At 37.0% G+C, this 18049-nt stretch overlaps 1 protein-coding gene and 1 pseudogene across 1 annotated transcript in view; both read left to right on the forward strand.

Annotated features, from left to right (window-relative positions):
• The window catches only part of ARHGAP21 (Rho GTPase activating protein 21), a 120916-nt gene extending 103177 nt beyond the window's left edge, over window positions 1-17739 (forward strand). The window contains exons 10-23 of the mRNA XM_023537176.1: window positions 1186-1311; window positions 2397-2681; window positions 5219-5283; window positions 5364-5500; window positions 6067-6209; window positions 6987-7142; window positions 7239-7317; window positions 7988-8061; window positions 8139-8228; window positions 10100-10225; window positions 10579-10620; window positions 10946-11051; window positions 12959-12990; window positions 15985-17739. Coding sequence (XP_023392944.1) covers window positions 1186-1311; window positions 2397-2681; window positions 5219-5283; window positions 5364-5500; window positions 6067-6209; window positions 6987-7142; window positions 7239-7317; window positions 7988-8061; window positions 8139-8228; window positions 10100-10225; window positions 10579-10620; window positions 10946-11051; window positions 12959-12990; window positions 15985-17676 — 3153 coding nt within the window. The 3' untranslated portion in view covers window positions 17677-17739. The remainder of the gene's footprint in view (window positions 1-1185; window positions 1312-2396; window positions 2682-5218; window positions 5284-5363; window positions 5501-6066; window positions 6210-6986; window positions 7143-7238; window positions 7318-7987; window positions 8062-8138; window positions 8229-10099; window positions 10226-10578; window positions 10621-10945; window positions 11052-12958; window positions 12991-15984) is intronic.
• Window positions 3647-3765, forward strand: LOC111746250 (annotated as a pseudogene).
• Window positions 17740-18049: the final 310 nt, after the last annotated feature.

Below are 18049 nucleotides of genomic sequence, written 5' to 3' on the forward strand. Positions count from 1 at the left end.
TCTAGAGCTGGTTCTGGCCTCTCTCCCCTCTCTATCTAGCCTGATTTTTTTGATCATCTTGCACAGAAGTCTCCCTAAGTTTACATTGCTGACCTTGACCTCTTCCCTACACTGCAGCTCAGTGGACTGCTGCCTGTATGACATCTCATTTGGACGTTTAATAAGCAATATGAGGTTTACATGCCCGGAAGACCTGATCAGACCCATTTGTCCTTCAGTTTTCCCCATCTCACTAAGTCCACTTCCATTCACTCAGTTGTTCAAGCCATAAATCTAGGAATTAGCCTTCTTTCTCCTTTATCACCCCCCACCACCACCCCTCCTCGCCCGTTCCCCCATCAAGTCCTGTCATCTCTACCTCCTGAATCTTTAAGACATTCCTCCCTGTTTTCACTTATGCTACTTTAGTCCGAGCTATCATTGTCACTCACCTGGATTCCTCCAGTTACACTTTTCATGGTTGTCCCTTTAGAATCCAACTTCCCTGTAGCAAGCAGAGTGACCTTTGAACTGTGCGATTAGATAATGTCACTCCTCTGATTCACCATTTAATGGCTTTCTTCATACTTCCTACCAGGGCCTAAACAATCCATAATTAGCTCTTTCTCTTACCTTGAATAGTTAACCTTTAAAATGCAAATGTTGAATATATATATTCATTAGCTATACATTCTTCCTGAACTTTTCTTTTCTTGGCCTTCCCTGCTTGTCTTTTTTTAAAAATTTTTCTTCTAGATTTAAACTTAAATGTTCCTTCTTCAGAGAGGCTTTGCCTCAGCACCACCAATTTACAGGTGCTGCTCAGTCATTCGTTATTACATGTCACTGTTCATTCTTCAGATGGCACTAATCACAGTCTTATCATTTCCCTGGCTTTTATTTTTTATTTTTTTCACACTAAAATGTGACCTCTTGAGCAGGAAAATTACACTATTTCTATTGTTTTTTAATGATTAAAAATTCCTTCAGAAGACTTTTTAAAAAATGACGTTAGTCAATTCACATATTTTTTTAACAAAACCAGAAACTTTTCTAATGTAATTGGTAAAGTTAGGATTTTTCAAAAATAGCCCTTCACTTGGAACATTAAATAAAAGACTGTTCTCAGCAGTGCAGTTTCAACACACAGATATTTATGAAGGAAAAAGCTGACATTTTACTATGTTTTCTTGGCCTTTTCTGTAGAGCACAGACAGCCAAAAGTCATCAGAAGACTCTGGGTCCAGAAAAGACTCTTCGTCAGAGGTTTTCAGCGATGCTGCCAAGGAGGGGTGGCTGCACTTCCGACCGCTTGTCACCGATAAGGGCAAGGTAGTGCGTTTTCTGAGCTGCTGCGAGTGAATGAAATGCAGGCCCTAAAAATAAAGCAGAAGTCTATATACATAAAATGGCCAACTATCTAGAATAAAGACATCATTATTTTAAAAAGATTTTCTAACCATTGATTTAATTTTATACTTTTTTCATTCTTTTTATCCAATACCTATGGAACATGTTGTCTTATATGTTGGTAATATGAAAGAGAAATCGAAGAATTTTTAGAAGAAACTCCGCTTTTATTATTAAATAGTTTATTAGCTATAGATTGTCATAGAGTAGTTCTTTAGGGAGTGACATTTCTCCATTTTAGTAATTTAAAAATTTTATTTAAATTTTCCCTGTTTATTCTTTTAAATTGCCATTATAATACAATAGTTTCACTTTATTTTATAAATATTGAGTTATATAAATGAATATCACAACGTCAATATGTGCCTCATTAAGATTCCAATATATTGAAAACTTCGCCATAAAATTTCTTACAATATTTTAGGCTGCTTACTTATGAGAAAATTTTAATATTGTCAGAGAGTTTTAAATTTTTAAGAAAACTCACAAACCAGTAGCCACAGCCCTTGGCTATAGCTATTGTTGCTTGACTGTGTACAGTTGGTCAGTTTTATTAACTTAATTCATCATTTGTACAAATTGCTTTGGGATCTTCTGATGTAGTGTTTGTCATTTGCATGATTTATGACTTTTCTTAAGCCTGACTTTAACTCAAAAGATTTTTCTGGCTGATTTTTTTTTCTTTTTTTCTATTCCTTTACCATTTTTTTAAATATATATTTAGCTATACTTGTTTTACCTTAATTACTTTGATGATTTTATTTTCCCAGCCAAATTAAAGTTTAGATTGCACCATCCTAGATTTTGGTATGAATATATTGCCTAACCTGGTTTACACTCCACATTTTTTGTGCTTCCTCTCCTGACAAGTTTATATTGATGTAAATCAGACACTTGCTGCATCGGGTGTACGTTTATGCATGTTAACAGCGCTGCTCAGTGTGTTTACCCTGGCACTGAGATTTAGCCAGGTGTTAAGCATTCCTGAACCGTCTCATGTTTTCCAGAGAGTTGGTGGAAGCATTCGGCCGTGGAAGCAGATGTATGTTGTACTTCGGGGCCATTCACTTTACTTGTACAAAGATAAAAGAGAACAGATGACTCCGTCTGAAGAAGAACAACCCATCAGTGTTAATGCTTGCTTAATAGACATCTCGTACAGTGAGACCAAGAGGAAAAATGTGTTCCGACTTACCACGTCAGACTGTGAGTGCCTCTTTCAGGCTGAAGACAGAGACGATATGTTAGCATGGATCAAGGCCATCCAGGAGAGTAGCAACCTGAATGAGGAGGTGCGTGCTCAGAATGATGTTGATGAAATCAGGACATGTTCACAACAGTTTTCTTGTTCTTCTTTTCTTCCAGAAGACTGAAAGATTTTGATATATTATTTTAAAAAATTATAATATGCTATTTTCACTTCAAAATATTTGGTCACAAGGAAAGCTCAGCTGTACCTATTTTATATTATTTTTTGCTTATTGGAAAACCACTTTTACTGAACTAGAAAAAATGATTATCATGCACTCTGCATAGCTTCTCGGAAGCAGTGAACCACAGATCAGGAGACCTGGGTTGCTAGTCCTGGTCCTTACCTTATGACTAAATAAGTCTAGATCTGTCTCCTTATCTCCAAAACAGGATTGTTGTGTGGCTTAGGTTGTAGTGAAGATGCTTCCCAAAATAAATTACTATGTAAATGCAAAGAGATACTGATATGATTTTTGTTAATGGAATTATGCAAGCAAGAATATAATATAACCCCTGTAATATAATAAGTGGTTTCTAAGAAACTTACATTATTAGAAATCATGTTATAAGCCAGATTTTCTTTTTAATGAGGAATAATGTTTAGGGACTTAGTTTCTCGCTCACAACCATCAAGATATTACAGCAAGAATTTCAGTAAAGGTAGTTTGTAAGTATAGGTAACTATAATTTTAAAGTGCAAATTTAGCAATGATTAACTCTAGCTTCTATTCGAGTACCTTTTTGCTGACACAGTTTTTCTTACACATTGTTCTCGTTTCTTGTTCCCATCGTTATGACCAAAAAAACCGCACAACTTTCTTTTTCCTTACTTTTCCTGCAAAAACACCTACACTAACTATAAGATTACGTAAATCATCTTCTCTAATTTAGTCATTTCCATTATGTTCAATTCAAATGATGACAATTTATGTCATAGGAAAAATGCCTATGCTTTTTTCTCTAATAGTTTATATCCTACCTTGGTTGTGGTTAAAAATTAACACCAGTCTACAACCATGTCACCTTGAACAAGCCCGATCCCATCTGATATTGAAAGCTAAGCAGGGTCGGGCCTGGTTAGTACTTGGATGGGAGACTACCTAGGAAGACCAGGTGCTGTAAGCGTAAAAAATAAAAAAATAAAGGATTGTAAGCTGACAAGGTCCTTGCAATCTGTGAGGTCAACCAAGGGTTACCTCACCTAAAAAAAAAAGAAGAAGAAAAGAAAAGATTAACGCCAGATCATATCAGCACCACCTCTGTTCTATAACCACCACTATAAAGAGAGCATCGAACCTGAAGTTTTGCAAAGAAACAAAGAGTTTAGATGTAGATTTCAGCTTTAAATATCACTTCTGGGGAGTTCCTGTTTAGAAGCACTGTGTTCTAGGCATTTTATTAAGTGGTAGGGTAGGGTGTCCTTGTTAAAATTCCTTTAGATGACTTCACTGGTGAAACACAGGGCTGTTTTAAAGATTGAATGGGATAATGCTTAAGAATGCAGCTGTCTGTTAGATAATAAACATTTACTTAATGTCAGCCATTATCATCATCATTATCATTTAATGTAAAGACACAGGTATTTTTCCCCCGTTTTATAGATAAGAAAGTAATCATTCATTGAGCCTATACCATATGGCAGAGACTACTTTAAGCATTTTACAGTGAATTAATCTCAGCAACCATATGAACGTGTCCTATAATTATTCATCACCATTTTACAAACAAGGAAAGTGTGTCGTAAAGAGAGGTTAAGTAATTCCCCAAGGTCACATAGCTGATAAGTGTCAGGGCTAGGATTTAAACAAGACAATCTTATTCTAGATCTGAACAACATGATCTCTCTACTGGTAAATAGAAAGAGTAGATTTGAATTCAAAATTGTGACTTTAAAGCTTGTGTTTTTTTGTAAATCGTGTCGTTCATTACAATCAAAATGAGACGAGTCGAAAAATTTTTTGAAGACGCATGTCAATGTATAATTGATTGTAGAAATATATACTGATTATAGAAAAAAAATCACTTTATGGTAACTCTGGGTTTACCATACATATAACATATTATAAAAGTTAACCTTTTGAGGTTTTTAAAAACAAAACAAAACACAGTTTCGAGCTTTTCTCTTCTGATTATCTGTCACTTCTGACACTGACTGTTAATCTCACTTCTCCTATAATATAATTACTAATGATTATTGGCAGTATTTTTTCCATCTTTTATCCAACTGTATTATTTTGAAATGCTGATCTTTCTTTCTGGAATTATTAATAGAAAAAACTGGCTCTCTGTTTCCCATTTATTAATTTAAAATGACAGATCAATAAGTTTGAACACTTGTTGTAGGGGTACAGAAAATAAACAGAAAACTCAGCAATGAATGAGGCACTTGGAACGTTTGTCACAGTGATGATGGGTGGTGATGTTCAACAGAGGTTTTAAAACAATTCTACTGATAGTAAAGTATATAGTGTCTGTATTGGATAAGCGAAGTAGGACAATAGAGAGCCTCAAAACAAGTAGGGATTTCTATTTTTGTTTAGCATTAACTTTCGAATTTTACCTTCTATTTATTCTTTAGGACACTGGAGTTACTAACAGGGATCTAATTAGTCGAAGGATAAAAGAATATAACAGTCTGATGAGGTGAGAATCCCACCATGCCTTTAAGTTAATTGGGCTGTAAAATACGTCATTGTTAAGAAATGTTCATTTCTTTTCAGCAGCAAAGCTGAACAGTTGCCAAAAACGCCTCGCCAGAGTCTCAGCATCCGGCAGACTTTGCTTGGCACTAAGTCAGAGCCAAAGACACAAAGTCCCCACTCTCCGAAGGAAGACTCAGAAAGGAGACTTCTCAGTAAAGGTACCGATGTTGCTGTTCTCAGACAAAGTTAACCGATAAAATGATTTGAAATTGGGATTTTTAAAGGTATTTTTCTGTACCATTTTTGCTCATCGAAGACCACCATGAGCCTGGCCTGGGCCAGTGGGGCCTTTCCTATAAGGTGGGGTCTGAGGTGCCAGTTCTTGTAATAAAGACAAAGTGAAGGAAAGTACAACACATACATCCACACTAAAGATGCCACAGATCTGATTAATGCAGAGGGTCTGGGCACTGTCATTTTGAGATAAATTATGTTGCAAAAATCTCGCTACGAAGTTGTCACATTGATTCTATTTTTTTGACCATAGTCAAGAAAATCATGGGACAAGTTGTGAAAGGGTGAAGAAGCATAATCAATACCCTCTAAATTATATGGAAGGTTAAAAGGAGTGCTACGTTAGAAAGAGAAGGTGATACAATATTTTTGATAAATATAGGATAAATTATTTATAGTACAGGATTCATATAAATATTGATAAAGGATTTTTAAAGTCGTGATTTAAACTCTTGTTTCCATTTCCTTTCTTATGTCATTTAATCAAAAGATGACACCAGTCCCCCAAAAGACAAAGGCACATGGAGGAAAGGTATTCCAAGTATTATGAGAAAGCCATTTGAGAAAAAACCTGCTGCCACAGGAACGTTCGGGGTCAGACTGGATGATTGCCCACCAGCTCATACCAATCGGGTAGGAGACACCAGCCGGCTGGATTTCCTGGAGTCGTTAATTCGGTCCTAGGCCTAGAGCACTCGCTTAGGCAGCCGTTCACATAGAGTGTCTGTCAGTTTACTGAACATTTTCCTCATCACAGCTGATTTTAGTTTCCCTAAGCATTTCTGATCTGTGAGGGTGTGTAGAGTAATTTTATCTATATAATGCTTTTTTCTAATATGTTGACTCTGAAATAGAATAATTATTCAGCCTCTAGGAGTATATCTGAAATGGTCAGTAAGAATTTATTTTCAAATCATGTGTGTTTTTGCTTTTAGCATCTTAAAAGGAGAATGAGAATGAGGACCTGATTAAGAAAGAATAATAAGTGTGAATGTGCACACGCACGCGTGTGTGTGTGTGTGTTTAAAACACCCACGTTAGGATTCATATCATGATTTGATTGATGTTACTCTCTTCTTTTTTTGACTTTATGTCCTTTATTCGACTGAAGTGTCCCCGCACTGTCCTTACTTGCTCTTGTTTCCTCCTTAGACTGTTAACTTCCTGTGGTCCTTTCTCTTTCTGTCTCCACCTATTTGTTCTCTTCCCACTGCCTCAGATACTTCTTGCTGGTTTTATCGGTTCCCAGTTCTGCAGTGTCTGCTGTCTTTATTTTCTCTATATCAAATAACAGCAATTTTACATATTGCCTTTTGTATGAAAAGGACCTTTTAGCTATGGTATGCATCTGCTCACTAAATATAAACATCGGTGCTGTATTAAATAAAATGTTTATTTCTTGTTTTGCAGTATATTCCATTAATAGTTGACATATGTTGCAAATTAGTTGAAGAAAGAGGTCTTGAATATACAGGTATTTATAGAGTTCCTGGAAATAATGCGGCCATCTCAAGTATGCAGGAAGAACTCAATAAGGGAATGGCTGATATTGATATACAAGATGATGTAAGTTGTTTATTTCCGTTTGGATAACTGATCTGCGTTTTTTTCCTTTGGTGGTATTGATTACAAAACTATCGTATTTCTATTTTGCACACCTAGAAATGGCGAGATTTGAATGTGATAAGCAGTTTACTAAAATCCTTCTTCAGAAAACTCCCTGAACCTCTCTTCACAAATGGTGAGTTAACTCCCAGGAAAGGTGCCAGGTGGAACAGTTTAAAATTGCATTGCTGGAAAACATAGAATATGAAATTGAAGCAGGAGAAAATTTTTTTGTCAAAGGCAACAGATTTTGTTTAGTTCTTAGTAATATATAAGGTATAATTGTGTGCTATTTTTTGTCATTTGGATTTTTTTCCTTCCTGATAAATATTAATGAAAAATAGAGTTTATAAAAAAGTGTTTAGGCTCAGTAAAATATATATTATCCAGTACATCCATGTTTGCAGTCAGATTAAAAATATATTATTGTCGTTCTCAGTCAAAGGTCTTCAGACCTAATACAGTAAGTACAATGAGTAGAAAACCATTTTTCAGTCAAGCCAAATATTTGACTTATATAAGACACTGTACTAGATGTTAGGGGCGGGGGGAGAAAAATGAACCAAGTATAAACATAGGAATGGGACCCTCAGAGAATTCACATTTTAGGGAATTTTATTTGAGTATTAGGCTTGGAGGATCATTAAAAACTATAGCAATTGTAGAGACTTAAATTTCAAAGATTATTTGGGGATCTTACCTACATTTTTTTTATTGTGGTTTGAAATCGAATCTTAAAACTAGATTACAACTCAACTAAGCAATTTAAGATAAATTTGTTTTATTGTACTGATTGTCGTTGTCAGATAAATATGCCGACTTCATTGAAGCCAATCGTAAAGAAGATCCTCTAGATCGTCTGAAAACATTAAAAAGACTAGTAGGTATTATTTTATATTTTTTAAGGTACACCTAAAATTCAGCATCTAAACCCGTCATGAAAATAATATGTTTCAGATTCATGATTTGCCCGAACATCATTATGAAACGCTTAAGTTCCTTTCGGCTCATCTGAAGACAGTGGCAGAAAATTCAGAAAAAAATAAGGTAAGTGAAGTGCATATAGAAGAGATATACTTTCAGTGACTTTGTTTGAAAAGATATGCTTTGTTTCATGCCAAGTAGTTAAAAATAGGGTTATAATTCAAGAAATGCTCTAAAATACATTATATTGGCTGATTAGTTCCTCTAAAGATCAACCCTTAAAAGCAAAAGATCCCAAAACATCAATTGTCACCATTTTTAAAAGACATTTCCTTTTATATGTATCCGGCAAGAAAAACGAAAAAGCCAGAAATTTGACTTCTTTTATTTTTCAACTCTATATCAATATTTTGAGTATGCAACATTTGCACAATGCAACAGTCAAAATGTACCAAATGGTGTGCAGTGAATGAAAAATAACAGACATTTTCTTATTTTAAGCAGATAAGACCTTTTTTTGGTTTGTTTTGACACCACCACATTACATTCATCAGACACACCAAAATTGAGTCTTTGACTACAGGATAAGGCATTTCATTCCCCAGACTTATTTGACTACACTTTGTGGAACGTCTTTCAAAAAATACAGAATTTGTTTTAAGTAATTACTGAATAAATAAACTATAAATTATGTTACTAGTTTTATACAGGAGCCAACTAAAACTGTATACCCGCATGATAAATATTACTATATGTAAATAATAATTCATGCTATCATTCGTCTAAAAACTTAAATGAAACCAGAGACAAGAATCTAGTAAAAATTTTACAAAAGACTTTTGAGATGCTGGACTTCAGTTTTTTGAACCACGTTTAACTGAACGAGTATAACAATGAGATAGATGAATATACCTTCTAGAGGGAAATTGAGAAACATGTCTTTTGTACCCAGTTTAAGTAAACCTTCTCTAGAGTCATATTTCTTTCCACTAAGTCAGCTTTCTATGACAATACTTAATTCAATCACAATCTGTCCTTTTTCTCTGTAGTAAGCTCAGCGTAGTAATGCATGTATTATGAGAGTTAACATATTAGATGCATAATGATTGCTTCAGAATTGGAGGAGAATTGTGGGTTTTCCACTTTGTACCATATGCAAAAGGTGTGTGTGCGTGCTTGTGTGCATGTACATGCCTCTCATAAAATAATATAGTATTTTTTTTAAAGTGTGGCCTTGAGAATTCTGTGGTCATGTTTTGCTCCCTTACATATTTTCAGGGTTGGTTAAAGTTATTTAACACTTTAATCAAATCCTGAGCTCAAAATATTACACCATACACTATAAGACATAAAAAAGGAAAACAAAAATCCACTCCTTTGGTAATCATATAATTAAACAAGTAATACAGATATTATTTGAATGAATATTAGAATGTAATCTTGAGGTGTTCAGATCGGCACACAGATAAGCAAAGAGCTTTGGATGTTTTGGTTGAAGTAAAAATTGGTCAAAAGGAATATTTCCAGGCAATAGATTTTTACATCTTAGGGATTTTTAATATACTGCAGGGGCAAATTTGGAAAATTTTATGTACTTTTCAAGCACTTTTTCCATTTTTTCATTTTTGAGGGAAGAAGGTTTTCTAATTCTTTTGTGAGTTTTTTCCCTTTGATTTTAATTTTTTTGTCAATTAATCCAGCTCTGGTAATAACTAGTAGTTTTGAACCAAATCAATTGCTTTCAAGCAAAGATTTCTTGGAAAAATGAATACCAGTTAAGCAATGTACATTGTCATTAAATCAGGAAGAAGAAGTTGTATACGGATTAGCTTATGGAAGCATTATTTTTTTTTTACACGCATCAGTCAGCCATTCTTCTTTGAATTTTTTTTCATTGAGACTTTCAGGAATAAGGTGTCAAACATGCAATAGGAATTTAAGCCTCCGTTCTTAAGAAAAATTCTGACATTTTCCAATATTATTTTTTGTTTCAGATGGAACCGAGAAACCTAGCAATAGTGTTTGGCCCAACTCTTGTGAGAACATCTGAAGATAATATGACCCACATGGTCACTCACATGCCAGACCAGTACAAGATTGTAGAGACACTAATCCAGCACGTAAGTTCAGGTTTCACCTCACATCTCGTCAAGAAAATTCTTTTTCCTTCCTTTCTTTTCCTTTCTCTCTTTCTTTCTCTCCTTTCTCTCTCTCTCTCTATCTCTCCTTCCTTCTTTCCTTCCTTCCTTCCTTCCTTCCTTCCTTCCTTCCTTCCTTCCTTCCTTCCTTCCTTCCTTCCTTCCTTTTTCTGTGCCTAAATTCTTTTTCTTGAGCAGCTGATATTTGGTAGGACTGAATTTGGTTATAATTTTCTAAGAAAATTACCTTTTTCTCTATACTATCCTCCAAAATATAGATACATTTAAGAGAGTATTTAATTTCTCTTTTCACCTTTTTTTATTTTAAATTTTAGCATGACTGGTTTTTCACAGAAGACGGTGCTGAAGAGCCTCTTGTAAGTATTGTCCGTCAGCATTTGTGCTCTATAATTTTCATTTGGGACGCGAGATCCTGACGCTACAACAATGTCAACTTCCTGCTTTGTACGCTCTTGTCCGCTTTGCACCCGGAAGCAGGGCCATAGCTCCGCGGCTTCTGATCTAATGAAAATACAAGTATGATGCTCATTTTTTAGTTAACTCTATGTAAACAAGGTAAAAAAGAAAAAGAAAAATGAAGCCCACGTGCTCCACTCTGATGTCTTTTATCGAATGTTGTTTGCATTTTAAAGAAGGTATCTTTGAAGAGATGATGAAGAGATCTTTGTTTATTAACCATAGACAACAGTGCAGGAGGAGAACACAGTGGACTCCCAGCCAGTGCCAAACATAGACCATTTACTCACCAACATCGGAAGGACAGGAGTGCCCCCTGGAGATGTATCAGGTAACCCTTGCCTGGGCAGTGTCGATCTAGAGGTTAAAAGCTAAATTCTTATAACATAAAAAAGCAAATTAATCATAAGTAACAATTCGCTATGATTTTTTTTCCTTTTCTTCTTTTTTTTTTCCTTTCTACTAATAAAAACGTAATCTTCCTTTTCTGATTGATCTTAATTATCTTCCAGTGACTATAATGCCATTGGCAGTGCATGGAGTTGTAATGCTTGTCAGAATGGAAATATGAGGGAAACAAGCATGCGAACCACTGTTTTGTTCTTTTTTTTTTCTTTTTAATTCACAGTTTCCATGTAATAGTCATCACAAGGTAAAACAGATATATGCTACTGAATATGTGGTTGCTGTGATGGCAGAAAGTAAGATGTAGACTGTCTGAGTAGTTCTTATTCTTGAGCTAGGCGTTCTGTTTAAAAGCAGCAAATGAAATACGTTGAACTGCTCATGGGCACCATTTTTATAAATACGGTATATTATTTGTCACTATAGATGTCACAGTAAAAGTCGATCTGACATTTTCTTCTGTTTTCTCTTGCCACCCTAACGCTTGGTTAAGTATGACTTCTAATAGGCTCTTTCGGTGAAAATTTTCTCCTGCCAAACTGTTGCACTAATCCAGCATGTTGTTTTACACAATGTTCTCCCTTTGTCTCTAGTTCTTGTTCTAGTCCTAAAGGGTTTTTTCAGCTCTCACTGACACAGGCAAATCTATACTGATGTTGAACAGGCGAAGTGGGAGGAGTCTATCACACGGTAATGTCGCTAGTGGATTCCGTGGTGTCCCTGATGGACAGCTGGAACTGTAGGAAGAAGGAGGATTGCTGTCCACACTGTAGCTGCCTGGTCTGCAGAAACCCCCGGTTCTTGTAAATGCAAACATCGTTGATCTGTGGTGTACATTTTCTCTTAAGATTATTGTAAACAGATCAATACTACTTTCTTAAAAGTTTTTCTGCTGTTTCTTGTTATTTCTGAAGCAGACCGTGAGGAGAAATAGCATGGTATGGTCTACAGTTCTTAAAGTCATAAGCATTTAGCCATGTGTGAAAAGGGGCGTGGCACGGGGCTCAGCTCATTAATTTTGACAATCGATTTCCCTAAAGTTGCAAGATAAAATTTCAAAATTGAGATTATCTGGAATAGTGCTAGCCCCTTCCTACCCTCTTTGTAATTGTATAATCTGAGTTTTTGCCAGACAGTAAAATTATGGTCTCCATTTTTCCATTTCCATAATAGCATTTGTTAATAGAGAATTACAAAGCTGGTAGCAATTTAACCAAACTAGTCAAAAGGATCCCTGACTTGCACAGATATGAAACTGGGGTCTAAAGCACAAAGATCAGCATTATTTAATATAAAACCAAAGTGACCTGGAAACGGGGTTATCCTGATGCATCCATACGCATACAATATATGCTTATAAAATTTAAGTTTGACAGTCTGACAAAAATCAACGAAAATACACCGAGTGTCTCAATTTGTAGCTAAGGCAGCCAGCAGTCTTAAAAGTTCTACATTGTGTATCAGTTTCAGATACAGGATGTGGTACATAATACGATTCTTAAAAAGGTCTTCAAGCTTCTTTATTGCTAGAGTTAATATTTAGAAAATTTAATAAACACTAGTATTTCTGTTTTTGTTTAGTACAGGGCTCCTTTGCCATTCCTATCATTGAGCTGATTCTGCCTACAATTCACAGCATCCTTTCATGGCGGTGGCTTTCTGTGGTGCAGCTTGCATCTTTGTGAGCTCTGACTATCCACTGTGTCCTGTTGTTTGTTTGAGTTTTGCTTTCCCATTTTGTTCTGTGCCTGTCTTTTCCATAAGTTTTGCAATGTTTGTTGAAAAAGGTAAAGATTGACTAATACTGACCATGTTTTATTTAACTTCTCACAGATTCAGCTACTAGTGACTCAACAAAATCTAAGGTAAATGGTTTCATACAATTTTGAAGTATTTTAGGGGGGAATTGCTTTTTGGCCAATGACGATTAGTGTAGAAACGCATCCCTTTACATTAGTATACAGAGGTCTTTCATCGACCTTATGCTCTCTGACTTTTGTGATTTTGTTGTTAACCCTGGGATAACTGCAGACATTATTAACCTGATCTACCTAAGTCAGGTCCCTGAAGTCAAGCCCGGCCGAGCTAATGGAAGACCGAAGTCTTACAAGGGGGAAAAGAATCTTAAAGTAGAATATGATGGAAGAATACTGGACTGTGAATTGGAACGTTGGGTTTCTCTCAGCATAGTTTAGCATAATACAAAGAAATAGGCCTTTTTTCCCCCCTCATTCTTTAATGTGAAAAACTTCTAACACATACAGAGTGGAGAGACTAGTGTGATGAGCCTCCATATCCCCATTATCCATTCTCAACAATTAACACGTGGCCAAGCTTGTTTCATTCTCACTCCACCCACTTTCCACCTCTTGAGACTATTTTGAGGCAAATCCCAAATATCACATCATTATATCTGTAAATATGTCAGTAGTAATATATGCTTTTCTTCTTATTATTTATATTTATAGAAAGTATATATTTTATTTCAGCAAAATTACTGCTTTGTTTCATAATCAATATTTTTTAGCATGATTTGCGTTCCATTGACAACACCACAAAATTACATAGCCTTTTGAGTGGTTTTTAGGAAATTCTTATAGTTCTTAGAAAGTTTTTTATTAAATCAATTTGTCCAAACTTTGTTCTGGTGAGAGAGTAACGACTAATTGGCAATAAGTTTCTAAAAATATGTTATATTTGGAATGAGACATTAATTTTACATATCATGTTTAAATATCGTAATGGGGCTATGTGTGATTAAATTATAATTCTTGCAGAAAACAAAATATTTTAGTTATATCATTCACTATCACTTATGTTGGATTTTCACCATTTTTTTTTTTTGCCCCAACTTTTTATTTTGGATAATTTTAAACCTATAGAAATGTTACTAGAATAATAGTTGGCACTCAAACCTTTAACTTAAGTTACTCAGTTGGTAAATCTTGATATATATAATTTTTCTTTCTGAATCATTTGAAAGTTACTTATAGACATGATAACGCTTTGCCCCGAAATGCTTCAGCTGGTGTCCCCTAAGAACAAGGTCATTTTTCTACATAATCACAGTATAATTATTGTACATAGTCACAAGTACGATACATTATTATTTCTAATGTACAGAATTTACACAAATTTCCCCAGTTGTCCCAATAACTGTGCAGGATGCAATCAAAGATTACTCCTTGCATTTAGTTGTCATGACTCTTTAGACTTCTTTAATCTAGAACAATTTCCCATCTTTTTTTGCCAGAAGATAAGATTTTAGATTTCTATTTTGATTTTAGATTTCAGACCTGTTTGAATTTCGTCCATCCCACTTACTAGATGCATATTTCTTAACCCGTTGTTTGTTATAGCCATCTCTTCAGGTTGTTAATTATGGCGGTATTTATACCATGCCTGTGTTATAATGGATATTCGAATGGTGTAACTCTTCGCAACAGCTTCTCAGTTGTAAAATAAGTAAAGTCATCTGCCCCAACACATATATGATCACAGAATCGTAAGATTTTAAAGGGAACCCGAGGACACTTTAATGATAATATAATCTAATTTCATCTCACTTAATGAAATTGGACATTAAAAAGTGAATCACTTGCTCAGTGTCATACACAGCAACCTAGAAGGAACGCTCTAGAGGAAGAACCGCCAGGTCTCCAAACTCAGAGCCCTGTCACAACCGTTTATCCCCGCAGTCCTCAGCAGAATGTGTTAAAATGTGAATAATCATTAGGTATGTACTGGATAATTATGAAATTCTTTATTATCAGAAACAAAGTTCTAGTCTGTGAGTTCATTTCGGTGAATTCTTTTTAATATGACAGCCTCGATTTTTTATTTTTCAAGACTTCGGTATAGTCGTTTTAGCTCGTGATTTTTCGCTTTAGATTTTTATGGCAATAGAGAGATACACTTTCTGCTTCTATTACTTGGCATACTTCATGCCTGCCTGCTTGTCTTGAATGGTGTGTGGTAAACCAGCAAGTGTTATCGACCCCTACTGCCACCATTTACTTCGCGTGGAGGCATTACGGACAAACTGATTGAATAGTTGTCATCAGGAACCTAGTACACATAGCTGACAAAGCCAGTAGCCTGCACTACAATTTTTCTAACAACAATGCACTAAAGTATTTCTGTGGTAAGCACTTAAGATCTGTAATCAACCTTATGTTATTTGAAGTTTTTGTTTTTGTTGTTATCTTGAGATAAATGAAGACATTGCCAACCTGGTCTACCTAAGACAGGTCCCTGAAACCCAGCCCGCTGAGCTAACGGAAGACCAGAGGGTTCTCATGTCTTAACGAGCCGATCAGATACAGCATCTCTATCATGTGGGGTCGATAGTCAGAAAATTGAAGTCAGCCACAAGCTTTTAGTAACCTGTGTCAGAATACTATGTTCAACTATGTTGGAGTACTGACTCTTATACCTACGTTCACATGAGAACCTGAGGGCTGAGCTTTGCAACAGCAGGGAAAGTCAGCACAGGCCAGGGAATCAGTGAGAACAGGAGAGCTAGCTGCCACTAGGCACAAAATATTTCTTTCAAGGATAAATGTGTATGAGCTGTGACTTGGCAGGTAAATAACACCTGTATGACGTGCCAGTACATACCACCAGGCATTAAATGGGACTAGTTAAATAAAAAGTGAAATTTATCTTAAATTATCTTAATATATAGATAAATCGAAATTTGTCTTAAAAGGAAGTATGAAAAACGAGTTGCATTCTGTTAGTGCTTCTAGAGCTTTAGCAGAGGTAATTCAGTAAAAAATACTTGGGAGAAAAGCTTTTCAGAAAATGAACTCGATAATGTTCTTATGCTTCAAGTCTCGTTTCTGATCGCTCCTCAGGGTTCTTGGGGACCTGGAAAAGAACAATACAGCAGAGATCTGCTCGTGTCCTCCATCTTCGCAGCCGCTAGCCGCAAGAGGAAGAAGCCAAAAGAAAAAGCACAGCCTAGCAGCTCAGAAGACGAACTGGACAATGTGTTTTTTAAGAAAGAAAACGCAGAGCAGCGTCACAGCGATACTAAAGAAGAATCCAAAAAGGACAGTGAGACATTGGGCAGAAAACAAAGGGCCGTCCTTGCCAAAGAGAACAACGCTAAGAAAGACAGCAGCGCAACGAAGGATGACAAGACGTCCGGTCGAAAGGAGAGTCTGCCGTCTGAAGAACACTCACCCCACCACGCTTCCAGGCTCAGCAAGTCACCCACTCCCAGCGGCCGCCTCGCCATCCTGAAAGACAGCCCCGGCTCCCTCGTGACACAGAAGTCGTCCCACTTTGAAGAGACGGGGTCAGACTCCGGCACTTTGCTCAGCACTTCGTCCCAGGCTTCTCTGGCCAGGTTCTCCACTAAGAAATCCACCAGCCCAGAAACCAGACATGGTGAGTTTTTGGCCAATGTCAGCACCATCACCTCAGATTATTCAACCACGTCGTCTGCTACCTACTTGACCAGCCTCGACTCGAGCCGGCTCAGCCCCGAGGTGCAGTCCGTCGCAGAGAGTAAGGGAGACGAAGCTGACGACGAGAGAAGCGAACTGATCAGTGAGGGGCGGCCTGTGGAGACCGACAGCGAGAACGATTTCCCTGTTTTTCCTGCCGCCTTGACATCAGAGAGGTTTTTCCGGGGGAAACTACAAGAAGTTACTAAGACGAGCCGGAGAAATTCGGAAGGAAGCGAAGTGAGCTGTACCGAGGGCAGTTTAACACCCAGTCTAGATGGTCGGAGACAGCTCTTCAGTTCCCATAAGCTGATCGAATGTGACACGCTCTCCAGGAAAAAATCGGCTCGGTTCAAGTCAGACAGCGGAAGCCTGGGAGAGGCCAAGAACGAGAAAGAAACGCCTTCCATAACGAAAGTGTTCGATGTCATGAAAAAGGGAAAGTCAACAGGGAGTCTGCTAGCACCGACCAGAAGTGACTCAGAAAAACAGGAGCCCACTTGGAAAACGAAAATAGCAGATCGGTTAAAACTGAGACCCAGAGCCCCGGCAGATGACATGTTTGGAGTAGGAAATCACAAAACGAATCCTGAGACCACCAAAAGGAAAAACATCAAACGTCGACATACACTTGGAGGGCACAGGGATGCTACTGAGATCAGTGTTTTGAATTTTTGGAAAGCACACGAGCAGAGTGGGGAGAGAGAATCTGAACTTTCAGCCGTGTCTCGGTTAAAGCCGAAATGCTCGGCCCAGGACCTGTCCATCTCAGACTGGCTTGCGAGGGAACGCTTCCGGACCAGCACGTCTGACCTTAGAGGAGAAACGGGAGACTCCCAGCCGGACAGTACTAGCACGTTAGAGAGTTCCATGATGGACGCACCTGTATCTTTTCACTCCGATGCAGGTAGTTCTTCCAGTACCCTGGCTTCAGCTCACAGGCCCCTTCTCTCCATACCACCACAGTCACCCGACCAAATAAATGGAGAAAGCTGCCAGAACACGAGCCAGAATGCTAGTTCCGCAGCTAATGCCCAACCTCATAAACTGTCCGAATCCCCAGGCAATAAAGCAGAGCTTCATCCCTGTCTTTAAACTGGGGCTACGTCCACTATAGCAAATAAAAAGCTACTGTCACAGGTTTCAGTAACTCTGTAAGTATGTTCTTGTACCAGAATCGTTATTATGCAGCCTTCGTTTGGGCTGGTTTCATCATTTTGCGCTGTGAAATGGCTTTACAGTGCATCGCTGCAGCCAGAAGATACACACACACACACACACACACACACATATTTAAAAATATATTGGATAGTTGTATACAAATGAGTAAGGTATTTGTTGCAACTTACTACATAGTGTATACACAAGGTTACTGAAGAAAATCGCTGGCATTAGTGAGCAGCAAATCTGTCCTTTGGTTTCATCACTAACAAAAGTGCCTCATCATAAAAATCCGTTTGGTTCTTAG

This window comes from Pteropus vampyrus, unplaced genomic scaffold (assembly GCF_000151845.1).
Source record: "Pteropus vampyrus isolate Shadow unplaced genomic scaffold, Pvam_2.0 Scaffold180, whole genome shotgun sequence".
In the NCBI taxonomy this organism is placed as follows: Eukaryota; Metazoa; Chordata; class Mammalia; order Chiroptera; family Pteropodidae; genus Pteropus; species Pteropus vampyrus.